Genomic DNA, 20,157 nt, shown 5'->3' with positions numbered 1-20,157 from the left:
GAATACCCAAGATACAATTTGCAAAACACAAGAAAATCAAGAAGAAAGAAGACCAATGCATGGATACTTCATTCCTCCCTAGAATAGGGAACAAAATACCCATTGAAGGAGTTACAGAGACAAAGTTTGGAACTAAGATGAAAGAATGGACTATCCAGAGACTGCACCACCCGGAGGTCCATCCCATATTCAGCCACCAAACGCAGACATTATTGCACATGCCAGTAAGATTATGCTGAAAGGACCCTGATATAGCTGTCTCTTGTGAGGCTAGGCCAGTGCCTGGCAAATACAGAAGTGGATGCTCACAGTCATCTATAGGATGGAACACAGCCCTCCCCCCCCCCCCGCAATGGAGGAGCTAGAGAAAGTACCCAAGGAGCTGAAGGCAATTGCAACCCTATAGGTGGAACAACAAGATGAACTAATCAATACCCCCAGATTTCGTGTCTCTAGTTGCATATGTAGCAGAAGATGGCCATAGTTAGCCATCACTGGGAAGAGAGTCTCCTTGGTCTTGCAAACTTTATATGCCCCAGTACAGGGGAATGCCAGGGCCAAGAAGTGGGATTGGGTGGGTAGGGGAGCAGGGTGGGCAGAGGGTATAGTGCACTTTTGGGATAGCATTTGAAATGTAAATGAAGAAAATATGTAATAAAAATTTTAAAAAAGACTAAAATCAGCACTGTCCAGATATTGTCAAGATGACCTTAGTGGATTAGAGTGTTGGCATGCTTTGGGTCCTCTAGAATTTGATGGAAATTACTCCATACCCAGTGTTTGTGGTTGTCTAAATTGCTTCAAGTATTGCCATTGTAATAAAAAAGGAATGGTAGCTAACGGGTTTATTTTACAATTTCTAAGTGATGATGAGATTTTTTTCAAGTTCTTTTACACATTAGATATATTTCATAAGATTTATAATAAGAGTCTCGTTACTTTAGACTTTTATTTTTCTCCCATTGAGTTTTGAATATTATTTTTATAGTTTTTAATACAAAGGGTTTTGTTTTTGTTTTGGGGTTTTGTGTTTGTTTGTTTGTCTGTTTTTCTTGTTGTTGTTTACTGTGCCTGTTAACCTAAACATTGAGCCTGGAACCTTCAAGTACACAGGACTGGTAACATTACAAGACGTTCTTTTCTCTTATACGTTCTCTAACTGGGTAGAAGAAATGTGCTCCACCCAGAAGTATGGTTTTTTTTTTTTTTTTTTGTAAGTTGTTTTATATGTCGTATTGAACTTATGGAACTGAAACAACAAGTTTATTACAGATACTTTAAAATTAAAATTCTTAGTACAATAATTTCAGAAACAAATTAAAATTTTAGAAAATTTTTATACTGAAAGAAAATCTGCTTATATGTTGTAAATTTTAGTGGCTGGATGTATTTCTTTTCTTGTTCTCTGGGTAACAAGGTATTTAGTATTTATCTTTTTTCTTTTTTCTTTTCTTTTTTGTTTTTCTTTTGTTTTTTTGTTTTTTTTTTTTTTTTTTTTGGCTCAAGAGATGTTGTTTAACCAATTTACCATGTCTGACATTTTCTTTACTGGTCTAAGAGTGAAAATAAATTTATTTACAATATTTCTCTTTTTGGTCACTTCAAGCATTTTGATCACTTCAAATTGATAAGTTATGGAAATTTCAAGTATTTTTTGAAAAGGTAGACCAATATATGGCTTAATGAGAATGCATCACCGAGGATTCCTTATTCTGTGACATTTTTTACTTCTGGAGTTAAAAATGAAAATCATGAAAATCCAGATAAAGAATAGAAACTTCATAAGACAACTGGAGATTTGAGAGGTGTGAATTGAAGAAGGTGGACAATTGTTGGGTATGATAACAAAGGGAACTGAACCAATGTACATGTGATATTTCATGGGCACTGTAGTTTAAATGGTTTGGGAGTGGTTTAGAGATTATTTTCTTCTTCTTTAAGAACCTTCATAAGTTTAAAATCTACAATTCTGTCTGGCTATTAGAAACAGAAGTCATATCATTTTGCTTAAAATGATAGGTTTAAAAGAGAGGCTTAGAATGTATCTGGATGACTTTTAATGTGTGACAAACTTCTATAAATTAAAAATATTTGTACTGAAATTTTGAGGAGCCAAAAATGTAATTGAAACAACACCCTTCACAATAGTCACAAATAATATAAAAATGTAATTGAATTGGGTATCAGAATTTGTTCATTCCTGAATGAACCTGAGTCCAAAAAATAAACAAATAAAACTAAATAAAAAGCTTTAAAAAAAAAAAAAAGGAAAAAAAGAAAAAAGAAAAAAGGGGGGGACTCAGTATATTATGTTTTCTTAACCAGTTACTTAAATACTGAATCTTTTTTATCAGCTAAGAAGCACTTACATTTAAATGATACCTTTTGAACTTGTTTCTTTGTTTCTGTCTAAGCATAGCAGAGTCTATGCCACTTTCACTTACCCATGGACTCTAGTTGGGGCCACATGGACCCACTGGTCTCTTTTTCTGAGAACTCTCTATTACTAAAATTCCAGGGTTTCGTGCAGTTGGAAGTAGAACACGTCACACTGTTAGCCGCAGGCTGGTCAGAATTTGGGGAATTTTCATCTCCTTGTGCATCTTGCTCAGCTTTGACAAAATTCTTGTTCACAAATAGTGTTCGGTCTGTGTTTTCAATCTCTAGTTGGGATGAAGAGCATCCATTAGACACAGTGCCATGATGGCTGCCCCACCCTCTCCCTTCCATGCAGCATACCTACTACTGGCGTGGTCTTCTGCACGCTCATCCTGTGCATGTACTGCTGCCTTATCAGCTTAGCGAACCTGGCAGGGTTGTCCCAAGGAATGTTGACATTTTCAACATCTGTCTCACTGGTCATCTCGGTGGGCTTGAGCCTCCCTGCCTCATCCACCTCTGAGAGCTTCAGGCTCTCAAAAGTAAATACCTTGAAGGCTCGTTCTACCTCATTCCAGCTCAGAACTTCTGTAAAAGAGCATGACCGCTGCCTCAAGAAACGGCTCTTGTTAGTGCAAGGCTGACACAGGGGCTAACTGAGGGGCGCCAGGGGCTCACGCCATCATGAGTGCTGGCCTGACTTTAAATGCAGGCTTTGGAAGTCTTCAACAAATATCAAAGGCGTGGGAACTAAGAAAATCACAGTGAAAACAAGAGATCTGCCGGGCCATGATGGCACATGCCTTTAATCCCAGCACTTGGGAGGCAGAGGCAGGCAGAATTCTGAGTTCAAGGCCAGACTGGTCTACAGAGTGAGTTCCAGGACAGCCAGGGCTACACAGAGAAACCCTGTCTTTAAAAACAAACAAACAAACAAAAAAACAACAACAAATTCTCTTCATATTAAAAAATATATATATAAGAGATCTGAGGGACACTCCCCAAAACAGCTTCATAGCTTTAATCAATGTTTGGTACCCATATTCACATGCCTGAACTTTCCAGAGTACCCATATTTGTTTAAATACCATATATTTAAGATTTTATGTGCATAGATTGCCTTTTAGAATTTGTCATTGTGTCTACTACAGATTATGATACTTAGGTTTTCCTATTCATTCAGGTTCAGAAAAAGCCAAATGTTACAACTGCTATTTTTCATGTTTGCACTTTAACACTCATCAGTTGTCTCTACTCAACTGTGTTCAGCATATAGTCACTAAGCTGTCAGTGACATTCTGGCTTTGCTCCTGATGCCTAAGATTCAAGGAAGAAGGTGATTTAGTTCTTAAACTTTCAAAGTTCAAGATGGAGGTTTGAGAGGTAGAGTCTAACAAAAACGACTTAATGAGATTACAGTAAAATAGCAGTCTAATAGATTGTTCTAGTGACTCCTAGATCATCTTCATCCTCTGTACCCCACCCCCAGGATGAAGTGAGCAACATAGAAAAACAACGTAGGGATCCAGAAGAGAAACAAGAAAGAGACAAAGGAATTGCTGAATAAACATTTTTTTTATCTGGGTATGGTGGATTAGTTTAGTTTTACTGGAACTAAAATTCTGGTAGTTAGCAGCCCAAGGCAAGAGGATTATCATGCATTCCAGGCCAGCCTCAAATTAATCTCAAAATCCCCAAACAGACAAACAAAAGTAATAATAATAAATACATTCCTGGGTACCCACTGGGTGTTAGCAGCTGCAAAAAAAGCTGGTGAGTAAAGCGATGGGACTCCTAGCTGTCCAACACCATTATAGTGGCCAAAGAGAGACAAGTATACACCTGACAGCAGATGACGATGACAAAGGAAGACAATCAGGACATCAGAAGTGAAAGTGGGGCGGGGCAGTGCAGGGCAGGGCGGGGCAGGGCGGGGAGCTTAGATAGTAAGAGAAAAATGAGAAAGGAGAAGAACATGTGACAAGGGTTTTAGAGGCTTGAGTATGACTGATGCTTCAAGGAAGCAGTAAGACCACTGTAGACACAGTAGAACAGGCCAATGAAAGACGGGCAGGGGAGGGTCTTCTCAGTGCCTCGTTGATAGCTTCGGTTTTGCAAAATGGGTACATATTAGAAGCTTTGGGTCGAAGAAGATGCATGACCTGATGAACATGTGTTCTGGTCCTTCCATGGATAAAAAATTCACAAATGAGAAGGTGCAAGCCCAGAATGTGACCAGAAAGCCAATAATAGCCCAGGGTGATATGATGGCCCAGCCTGGCCGTGGTTGTGGGGTGTAAGTAAAAATGAAGCAGGGTGACTGCAGGGTGTAGTCTGCAGCACAGAGCCCTAAGAATACACTGACATGAGATGAGATTCTAGATGTGTGTGTCTTTTAATGTGTTGCTGATTTTGGTGTGCTAAGATTTTTTTTGATGAGTTTAATATCTACATTCATTAGAAACATTAATTTATAATTTTCCTTTCTTTAAAAAAGTCTTTGAGACTTTCATGCATGCATACAAATAGATTTTGATCATGCTCTCCCTCCCTGGTTCCTCTCTAACTTCCCATCACGCCCCTGCCCCCAGCATCGTCTTCAATCATGGAATGTCACCTCCCTCCTACCCTCCTTCCACTCATGAGGAAAGGTTAGCTTGAATCTACCCATTCTTTAGTGGTATGCTGACAAGGGGCTGTGTACTCAACCTGCTATCCCCAGGACTAGGGTCAGTTATGGCACTAAGAAGACAAATGGACATCATATAATGTTTGCCCTCCCTTCAGCTCAGTGACATATGGAAATGATGCTTGTGAGAGCCACCCAGGAGCCAGAATTTCCCTTGTGGGTTGACCCTCTTATTACAACCCTACAATAAATGGTTTAGCTTGCCAGGATTTCAGATTTTTTTTTATGAGATGGAAATACATTTGGACTAGGTAAGTCTCAATGTTCATTTGAGCCAGGAGATTTTTATGATTCTATACTATATCTTCATATTTCAAATTCTGTAGCTGACAGTGTAGCTCACTGGTAGGGAAACTGTCTAGCATTTGCCTAGTCATAGATTCAATTGCCAGTTTTAAAAAAAAGAAATTAAATTTCTGGATATAAATACTGCTTTCTGAATTCCATCTCAGGATAGCATTGGACAGGGGTTTTCGATTGCTCTCCTGCCCCCCCCCCCAGCACACCATTTCTTCTTTCCTCCCCACCCTCTTGTGCAGGGGTGATCTAACAAGTGCTCACAATACACTAAATAGACACTCCAGCCAAATTCTGATGACCCAAACCTTCTATTTCTTTTCTCTAACCTGGAAAAAAAAAAAAAAAAGGAGAACTGTGGAGTGACTCAAGGTATAGAGAAGAAAACAATTGGCCGCATGCCATTCTCAGCACAGAAGGGGCCATGGCTGAGATGTGTGGGTGTTCTAAAAAACTAGCTTTGTCAGGACAGATGAGGGACATTCTTGATTCTCGGTTAGGAAAGATCTCAAAAGGATTTAGGAGGCAAAGACATGCAGAGAGAATGGAACACTTCACTTCTATAAAGAGCACTGACAAGAGAGGTTTGTATTTAAAACCACCTCCCATGATCCCTTCTGTTCTCTCACCCCAGCCACATAGCAACTAGTGGGGAAGCCCCAGGGTAACCATGTGATTGGATAAATGGAGAGATGCTCCAGGCTTCGACATCGTCTGTCGAATGTTGAGTAGAAACTCAGCTTCCCACTTAAGCAGTGGAGATCTGCTTCAGACAGGTTTTCCTTTGTGCTCCTCAGGATGGGGCACAGATGCAAGTTTCCTGGAGACTCCCCAATCTACTACCGAGAATCATTCAGTGATTGCCTCTTATCAGTACAACTAGATTGTCACATATAAACGCTGTGTCCAGTCTATCAAGTCAGGCTAGAGACAGGAAGGATAGTTCAAGTTTCCCTTGAGCACAGTTCTAGAAGTCAAAAGTGACCGGTGTGCTTGAGACTGGAGTATGAGACTCCAGACTGATAATTGCTTAGTTGGGGCAAAGTCACCTGCTCAGGCTTTTGTGTCTCCTTCTGCAACTAATGCCACTGTGCTAAATGATTTGTGTGGATTTCTACAATGATAAAGGGCTCCATTCCTTGGTGAAGCCTATCTATTTATATATGTTTCTATCTACCTGTCTGTCTGTTTACCTGTCTATTTTCTGGGAAAGGGACTATGGTAACTTCATACAAGAGATTCTTGTTCATTTTTAAGCTTTTACAGATACATGAACCATTCCTCCTGGAATCATCTCTAATGACACCAGGAGGAACTGTGTGGCTCAGGGGATTAAGAAAGCACAGTGGAAAGGAAGTCTACTACATCAAAGTGCATAATGTTACACCCCAGAGTTTCCACATGGCTAGTGACATCGCCAAGGCCTCTGGAAGGCCTTTCGATGATCAAAATGCTTTTGGGGAATAAGGGTGCAATTTAAGGGCTATTAATTAAATTGGGTATCAGCCAAAGCAAGGTACTCACCGTTCGTACAGAAATGCATAAGCTCGTGAATAGTGGCCAGCCGTTTGGTGCTGTTCCATGGAGGGGGAAGGGGAAACTGAAGGAATTCCCACAGTGGCAGCTTGGACTGCATCTCCTGCTCAACTTGAACCGGGTCAAAATTCTTTTGGTCCTTACCAAAAAATAAAAAAATAAAAATAAAAAAAAAAAGAAAAAGAAAGAGGGAAAGCAACATGACAGAAGACCCTCATGAGAGCTGTCACATGCCTTATGTGTGTGGAGAAGGCCAAACGTGATATCGTCACTCTCATCTGGAAACAGGGAACATCACAAGTAACTGAGGACGACAAATTCGTATTTGTAACAAGGTCCCAAAAGCTAGTTCACATTTTCCCAGAAGCTCCTGGAGCACAAGTGGCCCCCCATTCCTGGTGACAAACAGCCAAAGCTTGGGGTGGATTTATCTGTCTTTTCTGAAATCCTTTGTTGGCCTCCACTAGTCTTTCATAGCAGCAGATATTTAAAGAAAATGCCCATTTTTTTTGCAAGAATCATTTATATTTATGTGTGTATGTGTGTGTCTGTGTGTGGATGCCCTTGGAGGCCAGAGAAGACACCCAGGAGCTGGAGTTAGTCCCAGCTCTGAGCTCCCTGACATGAGTTTAATACATTAACCTTGGGTCCTCTGGACCAGCCACAAGTACTCTTAACCTCTCAGTTAATTTTTCAGTACCTGATTATAAAGCTTTAATGCACATGTAATGGTGGTAACAATCAAGCCCATGGTTAACTGGACCCCTGTGATTAGGCCAAGTGCTCTTTGCTGACATACTTCGCTCCTGTCCACTTCTGTTTCTGAGCCTCCCATTAGTTATCTATCCTATACATGAGATTTCATTAGCATTGGTTGGTAAGATCATCCAATGAGATTCCCCCAACTAATGAATCACAAACACATCTCCGTACATTAACTACGAGAGGGAGGGTCCTGGTTAGTACCTTCAGTGCATACTTCTTGTGGGCATGCGCGTCGTGGTAGTTCAGTAGGAGGGGGCCTTTGGGCAGGGCTCTGCTCTCACTCTCTCCCTCAGTTAAGAATATCTCACGGAGATTCTGTTTAAATTAAAATAGTATCAATTTAATGAGAGAATGCACACTTCGTTTGTTTCAAAGTACCGAAGCTATTTAGCTCGCTCATGCTCAGACCTTCTTTTCCTTTTCCGAGAGGCAGAGTGAAGGCAGGATCGACACAATGTGAGCTGCGATTCTGTAGTCTAAGCCATCTGCTCTGGGGGCTGGCTCCACCAAACTGGGCGGGATGAGATCTTCTTCAGTTGCTACAACCTATTGAGGAAAGGCCGAGGGGAGGAAGCGGGTTAGTACTCAGCTCTTTGTGGATGTGCATGTGCTCCCTTTGCTCTTAGTAAGGAGGAGGCAGGTCTATGGAAACATTGGTGCTGATGGCAGCAAAATGTCACTGATGCAAAAATTAAGGAGAAAATGTTTGCGATCCATAATCGCATTAGATGTAATTTTAACAACTACCTTAAAATAGATAACACAGGCTAGGAATAATAGTAAAAGTGACAATACTGATTTTTTTTCTTTATTTACATTTCAAATGTTATCTCCTTTCCTGGTTTCCCTCTGAAAACCCCTTATCCCCTCTGCCCTCCCCCTGCTCACCAACCTACCCACTCCTGCTTACTGGCCCTGGCATTCCCCTACACTGGGGCATAGAGCCTTCACAGGACCAAGGTCCTCTGCTCTCACTGATGACTAACAAGACCATCCTCGGCTACATATGCAGCTAGAGCCATAGGTTGCTCCATGTGTACACTTTGGATGGTGGTTTAATCTTTGGGAGCTCTGGGGGATACTGATTGGTTCATATTGTTGTTCCTCTATGGGGCTGCAATCTGCTACAGCTCCTTGGGTCTTTTCTCTAGCTCCTTCATTGGGGACCCTGTGCTCAGTCCAATGGTAGGCTGACGAATCCACCTCTGTATTTTCTAGGCAATGGTGGAGCGTCTCAAGAGACAGCTATAACAGGCTTCTGTCAGCAAGCACTTGTTGGCATCCACAAAAGTGCCTGGGTTTGGTGACTATATTTGGTGGGGCAGTCTCTGGATGGTTACTACTTCAGTCTCTGCTCCACACTTTGTCTATATATCCCCTTCCATGGGTATTTTATTCCCCCTTCTAAGAAGGATCTAAGTATCCACACTGTGGTCTTCCTTCTTCTTGAGTTTCATGTGGTTTGGGAATTGCATCCAAGCTTCAGGGATAATATCCACTTATCAGTGAGTGCATACCATGTGTGTTCTTTTGTGATTGGGTTACCTCACTCAGGATGGTATTTTCTAGTTCCATCTCTTTGCCTGAGAATTTCATAACTTCATTGTTTTTAATAGTTGAGTAGTACTCCATTGTGTAAGTGTACCATATATTCTGTATCCATTTCTCTGTTGAGGGACATCTGGGTTCTTTCCAGCTCCAGGCTATTATAAATAAGGCTGCTATGACCATAGTGGAGCATGTGTCCTTATTACGTGTTGGAGCATCTTCTGGGTATATGCCTGGGAGTGGTATTAGTGGGTGCTCAGGTAGTACTATGTCCAATTTTCTGAGGAACCAACAAACTGATTTCCAGAGTGGTTGTACCAGCTTGCAATCCCACAAGCAATGGAGGAATATTCCTCTTTCTCCACAACCTTGGCAGCATCTGCTGTCACCTGAGATTTTGATCTTAGCCATTCTGACTGGTGTGAGGTGGAATCTCAGGGTTGTTTTGATTTGCATTTCCCTGATGACTAAAGATGTTGAACATTTTTTAGGTGCTTCTCAGCTGTTTGGTATTCCTCAGTTGAGAATTCTTTGTTTAGCTCTGTATCCCATTTTTCGATAGGGTTATTTGGTTCTCTGGAGTCTAACTTCTTGAGTTCTTTGTATATATTGGATATTAGACCTCTATCAGATGTAGGATTGGTAAAGATCTTTTCCCAATCTGTTGGTTGCCTTTTGGTCTTATTGAAGTGTCCTTTGCCTTACAGAAACTTTGCAATTTTATAAGGTCCCACTTGTCAATTCTTGATCTTAGAGCATAAGACATTGGTATTCTGTTCAGGAAAATTTCCCCTGGGCCCATGTGCTCGTGGCTCTTCTCCATTTTATCTTCTATTAGTTTCAATGTATCTGGTTTTATGTGGTGGTCCTTGATTCACTTGGACTTGAGCATTGTGCAAGGAGATAAAAATGGATCAATTTGCATTCTTCTACATGCTAACTACCAGTTGAGCCAGCATCATTTGTTGAAAATACTGTCTTTTTTCAACTGCATGGTTTTAGCTCCTTTGTCAAAGATCAAGTGACCATAGGTGTGTGGGTTCATTTCTGGGTCTTCAATTCTATTCCATTGATCTACCTCCCTGTCACTGTACCAATACACTGCAGTTTTTCTTTATCACAATTACTCTGTAGTACAGCTTGAGGTCAGGGATTGTGATTCCACCAGAAGTTCTTTTATTGCTGAGAATAGTTTTTGCTATCCTAGGTTTTTTGTTATTCCAGATGAATTTGAAAATTGCCCTTTCTAAGTCAGTGAAGAATTGAGTTGGAATTTTGATGGGGATTACATTGAATCTGTAGATTGATTTTGGCAAGATGGCCATTTTTGCTATATTAATCCTGCCAATCCATGAGCATGGGAGATCTTTCCATCTTCTGAGACCTTCGATTTCTTTCTTCAGAGACTTGAAGTTCTTATCATACAGATCTTTCACTTCCTTAGTTAGAGTCATTTCTTTCTCATCCTGTTTATCCTTTGTGTAGGGAAAGGCCACTGATTTGTTTGAGTTAATTTTATATCCAGCTACTGCACTGAAGCGGTTTATCAGATTTAGGAGTTCTCTGGTTGAATTTTTAGGGTCACTTATATATACTACCATATCACCTGCAAATAGTGATATTTTGACTTCTTCCTTTCCAATTTGTATCCCCTTGATCTCCTTTTGTTGTCTAATTATTATGACTAGGACTTGAAGTACTATATTGAATAGGTAGGAAGAAAGTGGGCAGCCTTGTCTAGTCCCAGATTTTAGTGGGATTGTTTCAAGTTTCTCTGTATTTAGTTTGATGTTGGCTATTGGTTTGCTGTAGATTGCTTTTATTTTGTTTAGGTATGGGCCTTGATTTCCTGATATTTCCAAGACTTTTATCATGAATGTGTTTTGGATTTTGTCAAATGCTTTCTCAGCATCTAATGAGATGTTCATGTGTTTTTTTTTCCTTTGAGTTTGTTTATGTAGTGGATTACACTGATGGATTTCTATGTATTGAATCCTGCATCCCTGGGATGAAGCCTACTTGATCATTATGGATGACCATTGTGATGTGTTCTTGGATTCGGTTTTTGAGGATTTTATTGAGTATTTTGGCATCGATGTTTATAAGGGAAATTGGTCTGAAGTTCTCTTTCTTTGTTGGGGTCTTTATGTGGTTTAGGTATCAGAGTAATTGTGGCTTCATAGAATGAATTGGGTAGAGTACTTTCTTTTTCTATATAATTTGAGGAGAACTGGAATTAGGTCTTCTTTGAAGGTCTGATAGAACTCTGCACTAAACCCATCTGGTCCTGGGTTTTTTTTTGGTTGGGAGACTATTAATGACTGCTTCTATTTCTTTAGGAGAAATGGGACTGTTTAGATCATTAATCTGATTCTGATTTAACTTTGGTACCTGGTATCTNNCTAGGAAGTTGTCCATTTCATCCAGGTTTTCCAGTTTTGTTGAGTATAGCCTTTTGTAGTAGGATCTGATGATGCTTTGGATTTCCTCAGGTCCTGTTGTTATGTCTCCTTTTTCATTTTTGATTTTGTTAATTAGGATAGTGTCCCTGTTCCCTCTAGTTAGTCTGGCTTAGGGTTTATCTATCTTGTTGATTTCCTCAATTAAAATCCTGTTTGTTTTATTTTAATTCTTTGTATATTTCTTTTTGTTTTTACTTGGTTTATTTCGGCCCTGAGTTTGATTATTTCCTCCAGTCTATTCCTCTTGGGTGAATTTGCTTCTTTTTGTTCTAGTGCTGTAAGGCTACTAGTGTATGCTCTCTCCAGTTTCTTCTTAGATGCACTTAGAGCTATGAGTTTGCCTCTTAGCACTGCTTTCATTGTGTCCCATAAGTTTGGCTATGTTATGCCTTCATTTTCATTATATTCTAAACAGTCTTTCATTTCTTTCTTTATTTCTTCCTCAACCAAGTTATCATTGAGTAGGACTTTGTTCAGCTTCCACGTGTATGTGGGTTTTATGTTGTTTTTGTTGTTATTGAAGAATAGCCTTAGTCTATGGTGATCGGATAGGATGCATCGGATTATTTCAATCTTATTGTGTCTAATGAGGCCTGTTTTGTGACTAATTATATGGTCAGTTTTGGAGAAGGTATATGAGGTTCTGAGAAGAAGGTATATTCTTTTGTTTTAGGATGAAATGTTCCATAGCTGTTAAATCCATTTGGCCCACAACTTGTTAGTTTTACTGTGTCTCTGTTTAGTTTCTGTTTCCATTATCTGTCCATTGGTGAGAGTGGGGTGTTGAAGTCTACCACTATTATTGTGTGTGGTGCAATGTGTGCTTTGAGCTTTAGTAAAGTTTCTTTTATAAATGTGGGTGTCCTTGCATTAGGAGCATAGGAGTTCAGAATAGAGAGTTCTTCTTGGTAGATTTTTCCCTTTGTTGAGTATGAAGTGTCCTTCCTTATCATTTTTGATAACTTTAATTTGGAAGTTGATTTTATTTGATATTAGAATGCCTACTCTACCTTGTTTCTTCAGACCATTTGCTTGGAGAATTGTTTTCCAGCCTTTTACTCTGAGGTAGGGAGTGTCTATCTTTGTCACTGAGGTGGGTTTTCTGTATGCAGCAAAATGCTGCGTCCTATTTATGTAATCAGTCTGTTAGTCTATGTCTTTTTATTGGGGAATTGAGTCCATTGATGTTAAGAGATATTAAGGAAAAGTAATTGTTGCTTCCTATTATTTTTGTTGTTAGAGGTGGAATTCTTTTTTTGTGGTTATCTTCTTTTTGGTTTGCTTTTTCTAGGGTGTAGTTTCCCTCCTTATGTTGGAGTTTTCCATTTATTATCCTTTGAAGGGCTGAATTGGTGGAGAAATATTGTATAAATTTGTTTTTGTCATGGAATATCTTGGTTTCTCCATCTATGGTTATTTAGAGTTCTGTTGGGCATAGTAGCCTGGGCTGTCATTTGTATTCTCTTAGGGTCTGTATGATGTCTTCCCAGGACCTTCTGGCTTTCATAGTTTCTGGTGAAAAGTCTGGTGTAATTCTAATAGATCTGCCTTTATATGTTACTTGACCTTTTCCCTTACTGCTTTTAGTATTTTTTCTTTGTTTTGTGTTTTGATTATAATGTGATGGGAGGAATTTCTATTCTGATCCAATCTGTTTGGTGTTCTGCAGGCTTCTTGTATGTTCATGGACATCTCTTTCCTTAGGCTAGGGAAGTTTTCTTCTATGATTTTGTTGAAGATATTTACTGGGTCTCTAAGTTGGGAATCTTTGCTCTCCTCTATACCTATTATCCTTAGGTTTGGTCTTTTCATTGCATCCTGGATTTCCTGCATGTTTTGGGTTTGGAGCTTTTTTCATTTTGCATTTTCTTTGACTGTTGTGTCAATGTTTTCTATGGAATCTTCTGCACCCAAGACTCTTCCATCTCTTGTATTCTGTTGCTGATGCTTACATCTATGACTTCTGATCTCTTTCCTAGGTTTTCTATCTCCAGGGTTGTCTCCCTTTGTGATTTCTTTATTGTTTATATTTCCATTATTATATCCTGAGTGGTTTTGTTCAATTCCTTCATCTGTTTGGTTGTGATTTCCTCTTTAAGGGCTTCTACCTGTTTACCTTTGTTCTCCTGTATTTCTTTAAGGGAGTTATTTATGTCCTTCTTAAAACCCTCTATCGGCATCATGAGATAGGATTTTAAATCTACATCCTGCTTTTTGTGTGTTGGAGAATCCGGGACTTGCTGTGGTGGGAGAACTGGGTTCTGATGGGGCCAAGTAGTCTTATTTTCTGTTGGTAAGATTCTTGAGTCTGCCATTTTTCATCTGGTTATCTTAGGTGTTAGATGTTCTTGCTGTCTCAGGCTGGAGCCTGTTCCTCCTGTGGGTCTGTAAGCCTGTGTCAGCATTCCTGGGAGACCAGCTCTCTCCTGCTGGAACTTGTGTACAGAGGGCTCTGGAATAGCCCAAACTCTGGCTGTTCCATTTAGTGACTGGAAGAATCCTGTTTTAGCTGACCCACTGTTCCTGTGTCCCAAGTGCTCCTCGCTGCTCTGTTCCAGACAGTTATTGGAGAGAAAGTAGCTATTTTACCTCTAAGCCTGGGAGTGGAAACACTCCTGGGAGAATCTGGAGGAACCTGTGTACAGTAGGCTGTGGAACAACCTCAGCTCAAGGATGCATATAGAAGGTTCCTGTTCCAGCTGCTCTACTGTTCATGTGCTCTGTCGAGTTCCACTTTCTTTACCACTAGGACACTCAGTCTTTCAAAAACACTGACTACTGCTGGTGCTTCAGACCTTTCAATTATTCCATGGATTCATTGGCATTCTAAAGGAAAAGTTGAAACTGCTCCATCTCTGAATATCAGAGCTCTAACTTCTAGTCCTGTGGGTTGCATCCTATTTCTTCAATACTTTGGTTTTCTTACCCTGTAAATGTCAGGTTTTATTCATCTCTACATATCTCCAGGGAGTCTGTCAGATGTGGGGGGAAGGGTGGGCTCATCAGCCATCCTTCTGATTAACTGGGACTTAGCAGGTGATTATAGAATGGTCACTGCTTTTGACTTGATTTGAATGAAACAGGGGAGTCTATGGTAAACAAAGTCACAAGACTACAGGACTCAGAGGTTTTAGAGACTTGAGCTTTTTTTGAATGCATTTAGTGAAACCATTGGTCTCACTAAAACCTTCTGAGATAAAGAAAGCTAAATAGTGTAGCTGTCTAGAAAATCAAGTGAGTCAGTACACATAAAACCAGAACCAAAACATTCCTAGATCCCAAATCAGGCAGCTCTCAAGCACCTGTAATTTCACTCCCAAGGGAGATAATTGCCTCTTCTGGACTCAACTGGTGGTTCCTTCACATAAATGATATACATCCATGCATAAAGGCATTCACACAAACATACATTTAAAGATTAAAGGCCATTAATAAGCTGATCCCCTATCCAAGTGCTTTTCTTCTTTCATTAAAGTAACCCTACTGTCTTGGTTTCCTTTCTGTTGCTGTAATAAAACACTGACCAAAAGCTACCTGGGGCTTTCAGGTTATGGTCCATCAGGAGGGAAGCCAAGGCAGGAACTTATGGCAGGAACTCATGACAGGAACCTAGAGGCAGGAACTAATGTGGATACCTGAAGCTTGTGGCTTCCATGGCTCACTCAGCTTGCTTTCTTCTTCATCCCAGGATTGTCTGCCCAGGGATGACACTTCCCATAGTGGGCAAGAAAATGCTCTACATACATGCCCAAGGCCAATTTGATGGAGGCAACTTCATAATTCTGAGTCTCTCTTCCCAGGTGACTCTAGTTTGGGCCAAGCTGACAAAAATTAATCAGCACCTCAATATAAGGACAGTTTTAAGTATATATTCTACTCAAGCTTTGAGGAATGTTAAATGAATGATTCTAGAGCCCAATGTGTGTGTGTGTGTGTGTGTGTGTGTGTGTGTGCACACACACACACACACACACACACAGAGAGAGAGAGAGAGAGAGAGAGAGAGAGAGAGAGAGAGAGAGAGAGAGAGAGAGGACTGAAGTTGGTGATTAAAGCAAATCTTAGTTCTATCTGAAATATTCTGACTGAATAAACGGGTTGCATTCCAGGTATTCTGAGTACAATTACAAAATCGGCCTAAAGTTTGGAATTGAAGAGAGATGTTGGTCAAGGTTGCTACCAGGGAAGAATCCTCAACTTCTACCCACCTGTTCCACCATGCAGTGCAGTATCAGGGATACAGAAATAAATTCCTCTGGAATTGGATTCAGCAGGTCATTGTAATACCGCATGTCTACTTCAGTTGTGATAATAAAAGCCACTGTTAAATGCAGAAAGTGACATTGCCCAGTTAAGATTCGTTCTCTCATTCTTCCTGAAATTCTGTGCATAAGTTAGAACTGTGAGGTACCAATCAATGTAGACACTGTAGGGGGAGGGGCTGCTGACTACAGTCTGGACAGGAGGGAAAAAGGGCAGTACTTAAGCTTTGAGTTCCCACATGCCTGATGGTGGAGCATGTGACTCCTCATACTGTGCTTTCTTCTTCCCAGGGGCTGGAGCAGTCGATGGTGGAGGCTGAAAGAAAAATAGTGAAAAAGAAGCACTTTCATCAAACATCACAGATCCACCAGCAGGATCTTAAGAAGTGAGGGTGTGAAAAAAGCAAACAGGATACAGAATATCCCCTGGTCTTAGTTTGAGTCATGATAGCCTCCACATCTTGGGGCATCTTGTCCTTTCTTTTCCAGAATATTATTATGCACTCCTTTCCCAACAGGTTTTTCCACCTGGCAATTCATGTTCAGTGTTCCTATCTGTCTAACCCTGGTTCCTGTTTCTTAGTCCTTCTGTTCTCTAAGTCAGGTGTTGTCTGACTCATTCATAGTCTCTGTTGCTGTGGTAAAACACCATGGGCCACCTGCCCAGGAAAGGGCATTGCCCAAAGTGGGCTGGGCCCTTCAGCATCAATCATTAATCAAGAAAATGCATGGACTTGCCTATAGGCCAATTAAGAGAGACATTTTCTCAATTGAAATTCTCCCTTCTGAGATGGCCATAGCTAGTGCTGGATTGGCCCAAAGGAAAAAAAAATCTAACTATGGCATTTGACCTCCATTATTTTATTAAGATTGACACATGAATACATCATGAAATAACCTTCCCTTTTTGTTTTTCTTCAAGATTTCACATTAGCATCAATATCACAACCCCAAACATTCAAACTTTTAAAAGTTCCACAATCTTTAAATATTTCAAGAACTTGAAAGTTTTGTCTCTTCAGAGGCCCAATGTCTCTCCACTGTGGGTTTCTGTAAAATCAAAACTAGTTAAATACTTTGTCTCCAAAGGGAAAACCCGAGGCACAGTCACAACTGAGTCAAAGCAAAACCAGATGTGATCAATGTAAGAAGACCAGCGCTTCATATCTGGGGTCACTCCTGATGCTCTGGGCTCCAAAGGGCCAGTAAGCAGTGTCCTCCATGGCTTTTGCTTCAGTTCCTGCCTTAAATTTCTGCCCTGCCTTGCCCCAATGATAGAGTGTGACCTGAGAGTTCTAAGATGAAATGAACCCTTCTTCCATAAGCTGCTTATGGTCACAATGTTTTGTAACAGCATCTGAAACCCTAATTAGGGTTGGTAACATTTCGATTGTGTCTGCTGATCTCATTTCTTCTCACACCATGTTGGAACTCTGACATCACACTCCCCTTCAGGAAATGGGGTAGGAGTCTTGTCCTGTTATGTGGCTAGCATCTTGCTGAACACTAACACTGCAAACACTAGTAGTATTTTGTCAATATGCCTCTTGTTTTACATGCTGGCCACTGTACCCTGACCTGACGCTGGCCACTGTATCCCGAGCTGACACTGGCCACTGTACCCCGAGCTGACAGGTGGGTCTGTTTGTGCTTTCCCAGGTGAGAAGTGTTGTAGTTTGGGTTTCTCTTGCTGTGATGGAACACCATGACCAACAATCAGTTGTGGAGGAAAGGGTTTATTTGGCTTATGACTCCATGTTTTAATTCATCACTGAAGGACCAGGACAGGAATTCAAACAGGGAGGAAATCTGGAGGCAGGAGCTGATGCAGAGGCCATGGAGGAGAGTTGCTTACTATCTTGCTCATTAAGACTTGCTCAGTCTGCTATCTTATAGAACCCAGGACCACCAACCAGCTCAGGGTTGGCACCACTCACAATGGGCCGGGCCCTCCCTCATCAATCACTAATTAAAAACATGCCTCACAGCTGGATTTTATGGAGGCATTTTCTTAGTTGAGGTTCCCTCCTTTCAGATTACTCTAGGTTGTGTCAAGTTGACATAAAGCCGGTATAAGGAGCTTCATAAAGACATGGCTGGTACTGTTCTTGCTAAGAGATGTTTCCTTGTTTCTAACCTTACACCTCAACACAACAGGCAGCAGTACACCAACACAGGTCTTTACTGTAGTCTTTTCTTCATATGGTTTATAAATATGAACATCATTATGTCACTCACTCCATCCCCAAGATGACGATAGGTACGAGAGAGTCCATGCTTCCTTACCTCTGGGATTGCGATTGCCTCTAGCATGGTTTTCTCGCTGACCACCTGTGGGACATTGATTAGCTGCATGCTTTGCAAATAGTGATGATGTTGCCTCTTCCAGTCCAGGCTATCGTACATCAAACAGGCAATGTTTTCAAAGATCTCGGTGCCCAATGCAAGCTATAAGTGAAAGAACTAGTGAGAATCAACTCATCATTGCTGTCATGCTAGCAGAATAGATAGAATATGTGTAACTTTCTAGAAAAGCCTATTTCTCTTTTACAGGAAATCAAATCTTCCAGATCCTGAAACATCAAGTTCTGGTGTTGGTGAGGGAGTTTCCAAACATAAATTCTTCATGCCCTTCATGTTGGCCACAGAGGTTCTGACGCTGTCCAATACCATAATGTTTAATGTTTTAGTGCATCTACAGTGTGCTTCGTGTGCTCGATGTTTCAAATCCTAAAACCTGTTAGGTGATTTTGGTTGAAGACAAGCAGTCAAGCAGTTGATGATTTCTTCAAGAACCAGATGAGCGCAGTGGATTCCCTCACTTGGATTTGTGTATTGTCTAAGTACAAAGGAGCATGTATCTGTGATCAAGATTTCTCCTTTTCCTCCTTTCTTTCCTTTTCCTGAGCTGGTTTTCACCTGTGGTACTGTTAGCAGGAAAGCTTGAAGAAATCCAAATTACTGCTTCTACTGTATCCGCAGTTTTTATGAGCTGGCAAGCCAGTTATAGATCTGCTATGGTTATTACTTAAGCTTTCATTTCCTGGAGTAGGAAAATTCTGAGATGGCTGTGTCTGTCAGTTTGGAGGCAGAGAAGCACTATGCAGGCCCATCCTACGTCTGAGTTGAGGAGGTAAGGTGGGATGGAGAGCCTCTGTGGGACCAGTGACTCATAGGCTGGCAGACATCCAGGGAAATGCTTGGCTCTTTTCATCATAGCACACCTGACTGTGGGCTTCACACACTCACATCAGAACCAGGGAGTTTTCAGTTAAACTTCAATAGGTATCCTGTGCCTATCCATATGTTGGCACAGAAAGACAGTTTCCATTTTTACTGCTAAAGGAAATACAGTAAAGTCTCTGCTCAACGATCCATTAACACAATCTATGTAATTCATTTTAAAATTCATCAGCAAATGATATGCCAAAGGCTGGCAAATTATTTCAGCAGCCAGAGTATATCTTGAGGTGTTTCAGATATCTTACATGAGTTCTTAGCTTATTTTGATTGGTAGTTACTTGACGTAAAGCTTTCATTACCTTAGTTCGGCAGACATACAGGCTGCTTGTTTGAGCCAGAGGCTGCAAATGCTTTCCTCCATGCAGGGAGGAAGAAAGTCACACGCACTGGTGGCTTCTAAAGCAGATATGAAGTCATCAACAACTCATAGGTAAGAATGCAGCCCCATGGACCTGGCCTGCTTCTACATGAAGCAGCCTTATTACGTCTAAGTTCAGGAAGCAATCCTGAGTTTAAAATAGACTTTGACATTCAATGTTAAATCTAAGTGATCCTTTCTTCTGGAAATCAATTTTATTGCTAAGTCATTTGGGGGTAGACCTTCCCCAGTATCTTCAATAATGGATTTTTCACTCAAAGAGACAGGTCTAAGCTATGCTTATTTCAGTTGGGTACCAACCAAAGCCCTGGCATGAAGATGTTCAACAATTACCTACAAATGGACCAATAGGAAATTAGAGGGACCAGCTGGGTAACACAGCCTGTGGTTCCCTGGAAGAGCCAAATGTTCCCTTTCCTTGCCCCTTGCCCCCTTTCCCTTCCCTTTCTTTCTTTTCTTTCTTTCCTTTCTTCTTTCTTTCCTTTCTTCTTTCTTTCCTTTCTTCTTTCTTTCCTTCCTTCCTTCCTTCCTTCCTTCCTTCCTTCCTTCCTTCCTTCTTTCTTTCCTTTCTTCTTTCTTTCCTTCCTTCCTTCCTTC

The 20,157-nt window shown here is 40.7% G+C and overlaps 1 protein-coding gene across 1 annotated transcript in view; it reads right to left on the bottom strand.

Moving 5' to 3' along the window:
• The window catches only part of Spag17 (sperm associated antigen 17), a 237,961-nt gene that overhangs the window by 112,813 nt on the left and 104,991 nt on the right, over positions 1-20,157 (bottom strand). The window contains exons 8-15 of the mRNA XM_021195509.1: positions 18,225-18,386; positions 16,182-16,254; positions 15,885-15,997; positions 8,075-8,212; positions 7,868-7,981; positions 6,890-7,040; positions 2,740-2,967; positions 2,445-2,663 (exon numbers count right to left, since the gene is read on the bottom strand). Coding sequence (XP_021051168.1) covers positions 2,445-2,663; positions 2,740-2,967; positions 6,890-7,040; positions 7,868-7,981; positions 8,075-8,212; positions 15,885-15,997; positions 16,182-16,254; positions 18,225-18,386 — 1,198 coding nt within the window. The remainder of the gene's footprint in view (positions 1-2,444; positions 2,664-2,739; positions 2,968-6,889; positions 7,041-7,867; positions 7,982-8,074; positions 8,213-15,884; positions 15,998-16,181; positions 16,255-18,224; positions 18,387-20,157) is intronic.

Source organism: Mus pahari, chromosome 4 (genome assembly GCF_900095145.1).
Source record: "Mus pahari chromosome 4, PAHARI_EIJ_v1.1, whole genome shotgun sequence".
NCBI classification, from domain to species: Eukaryota; Metazoa; Chordata; class Mammalia; order Rodentia; family Muridae; genus Mus; species Mus pahari.
This window is presented reverse-complemented; position numbering and strand designations above follow the sequence as displayed.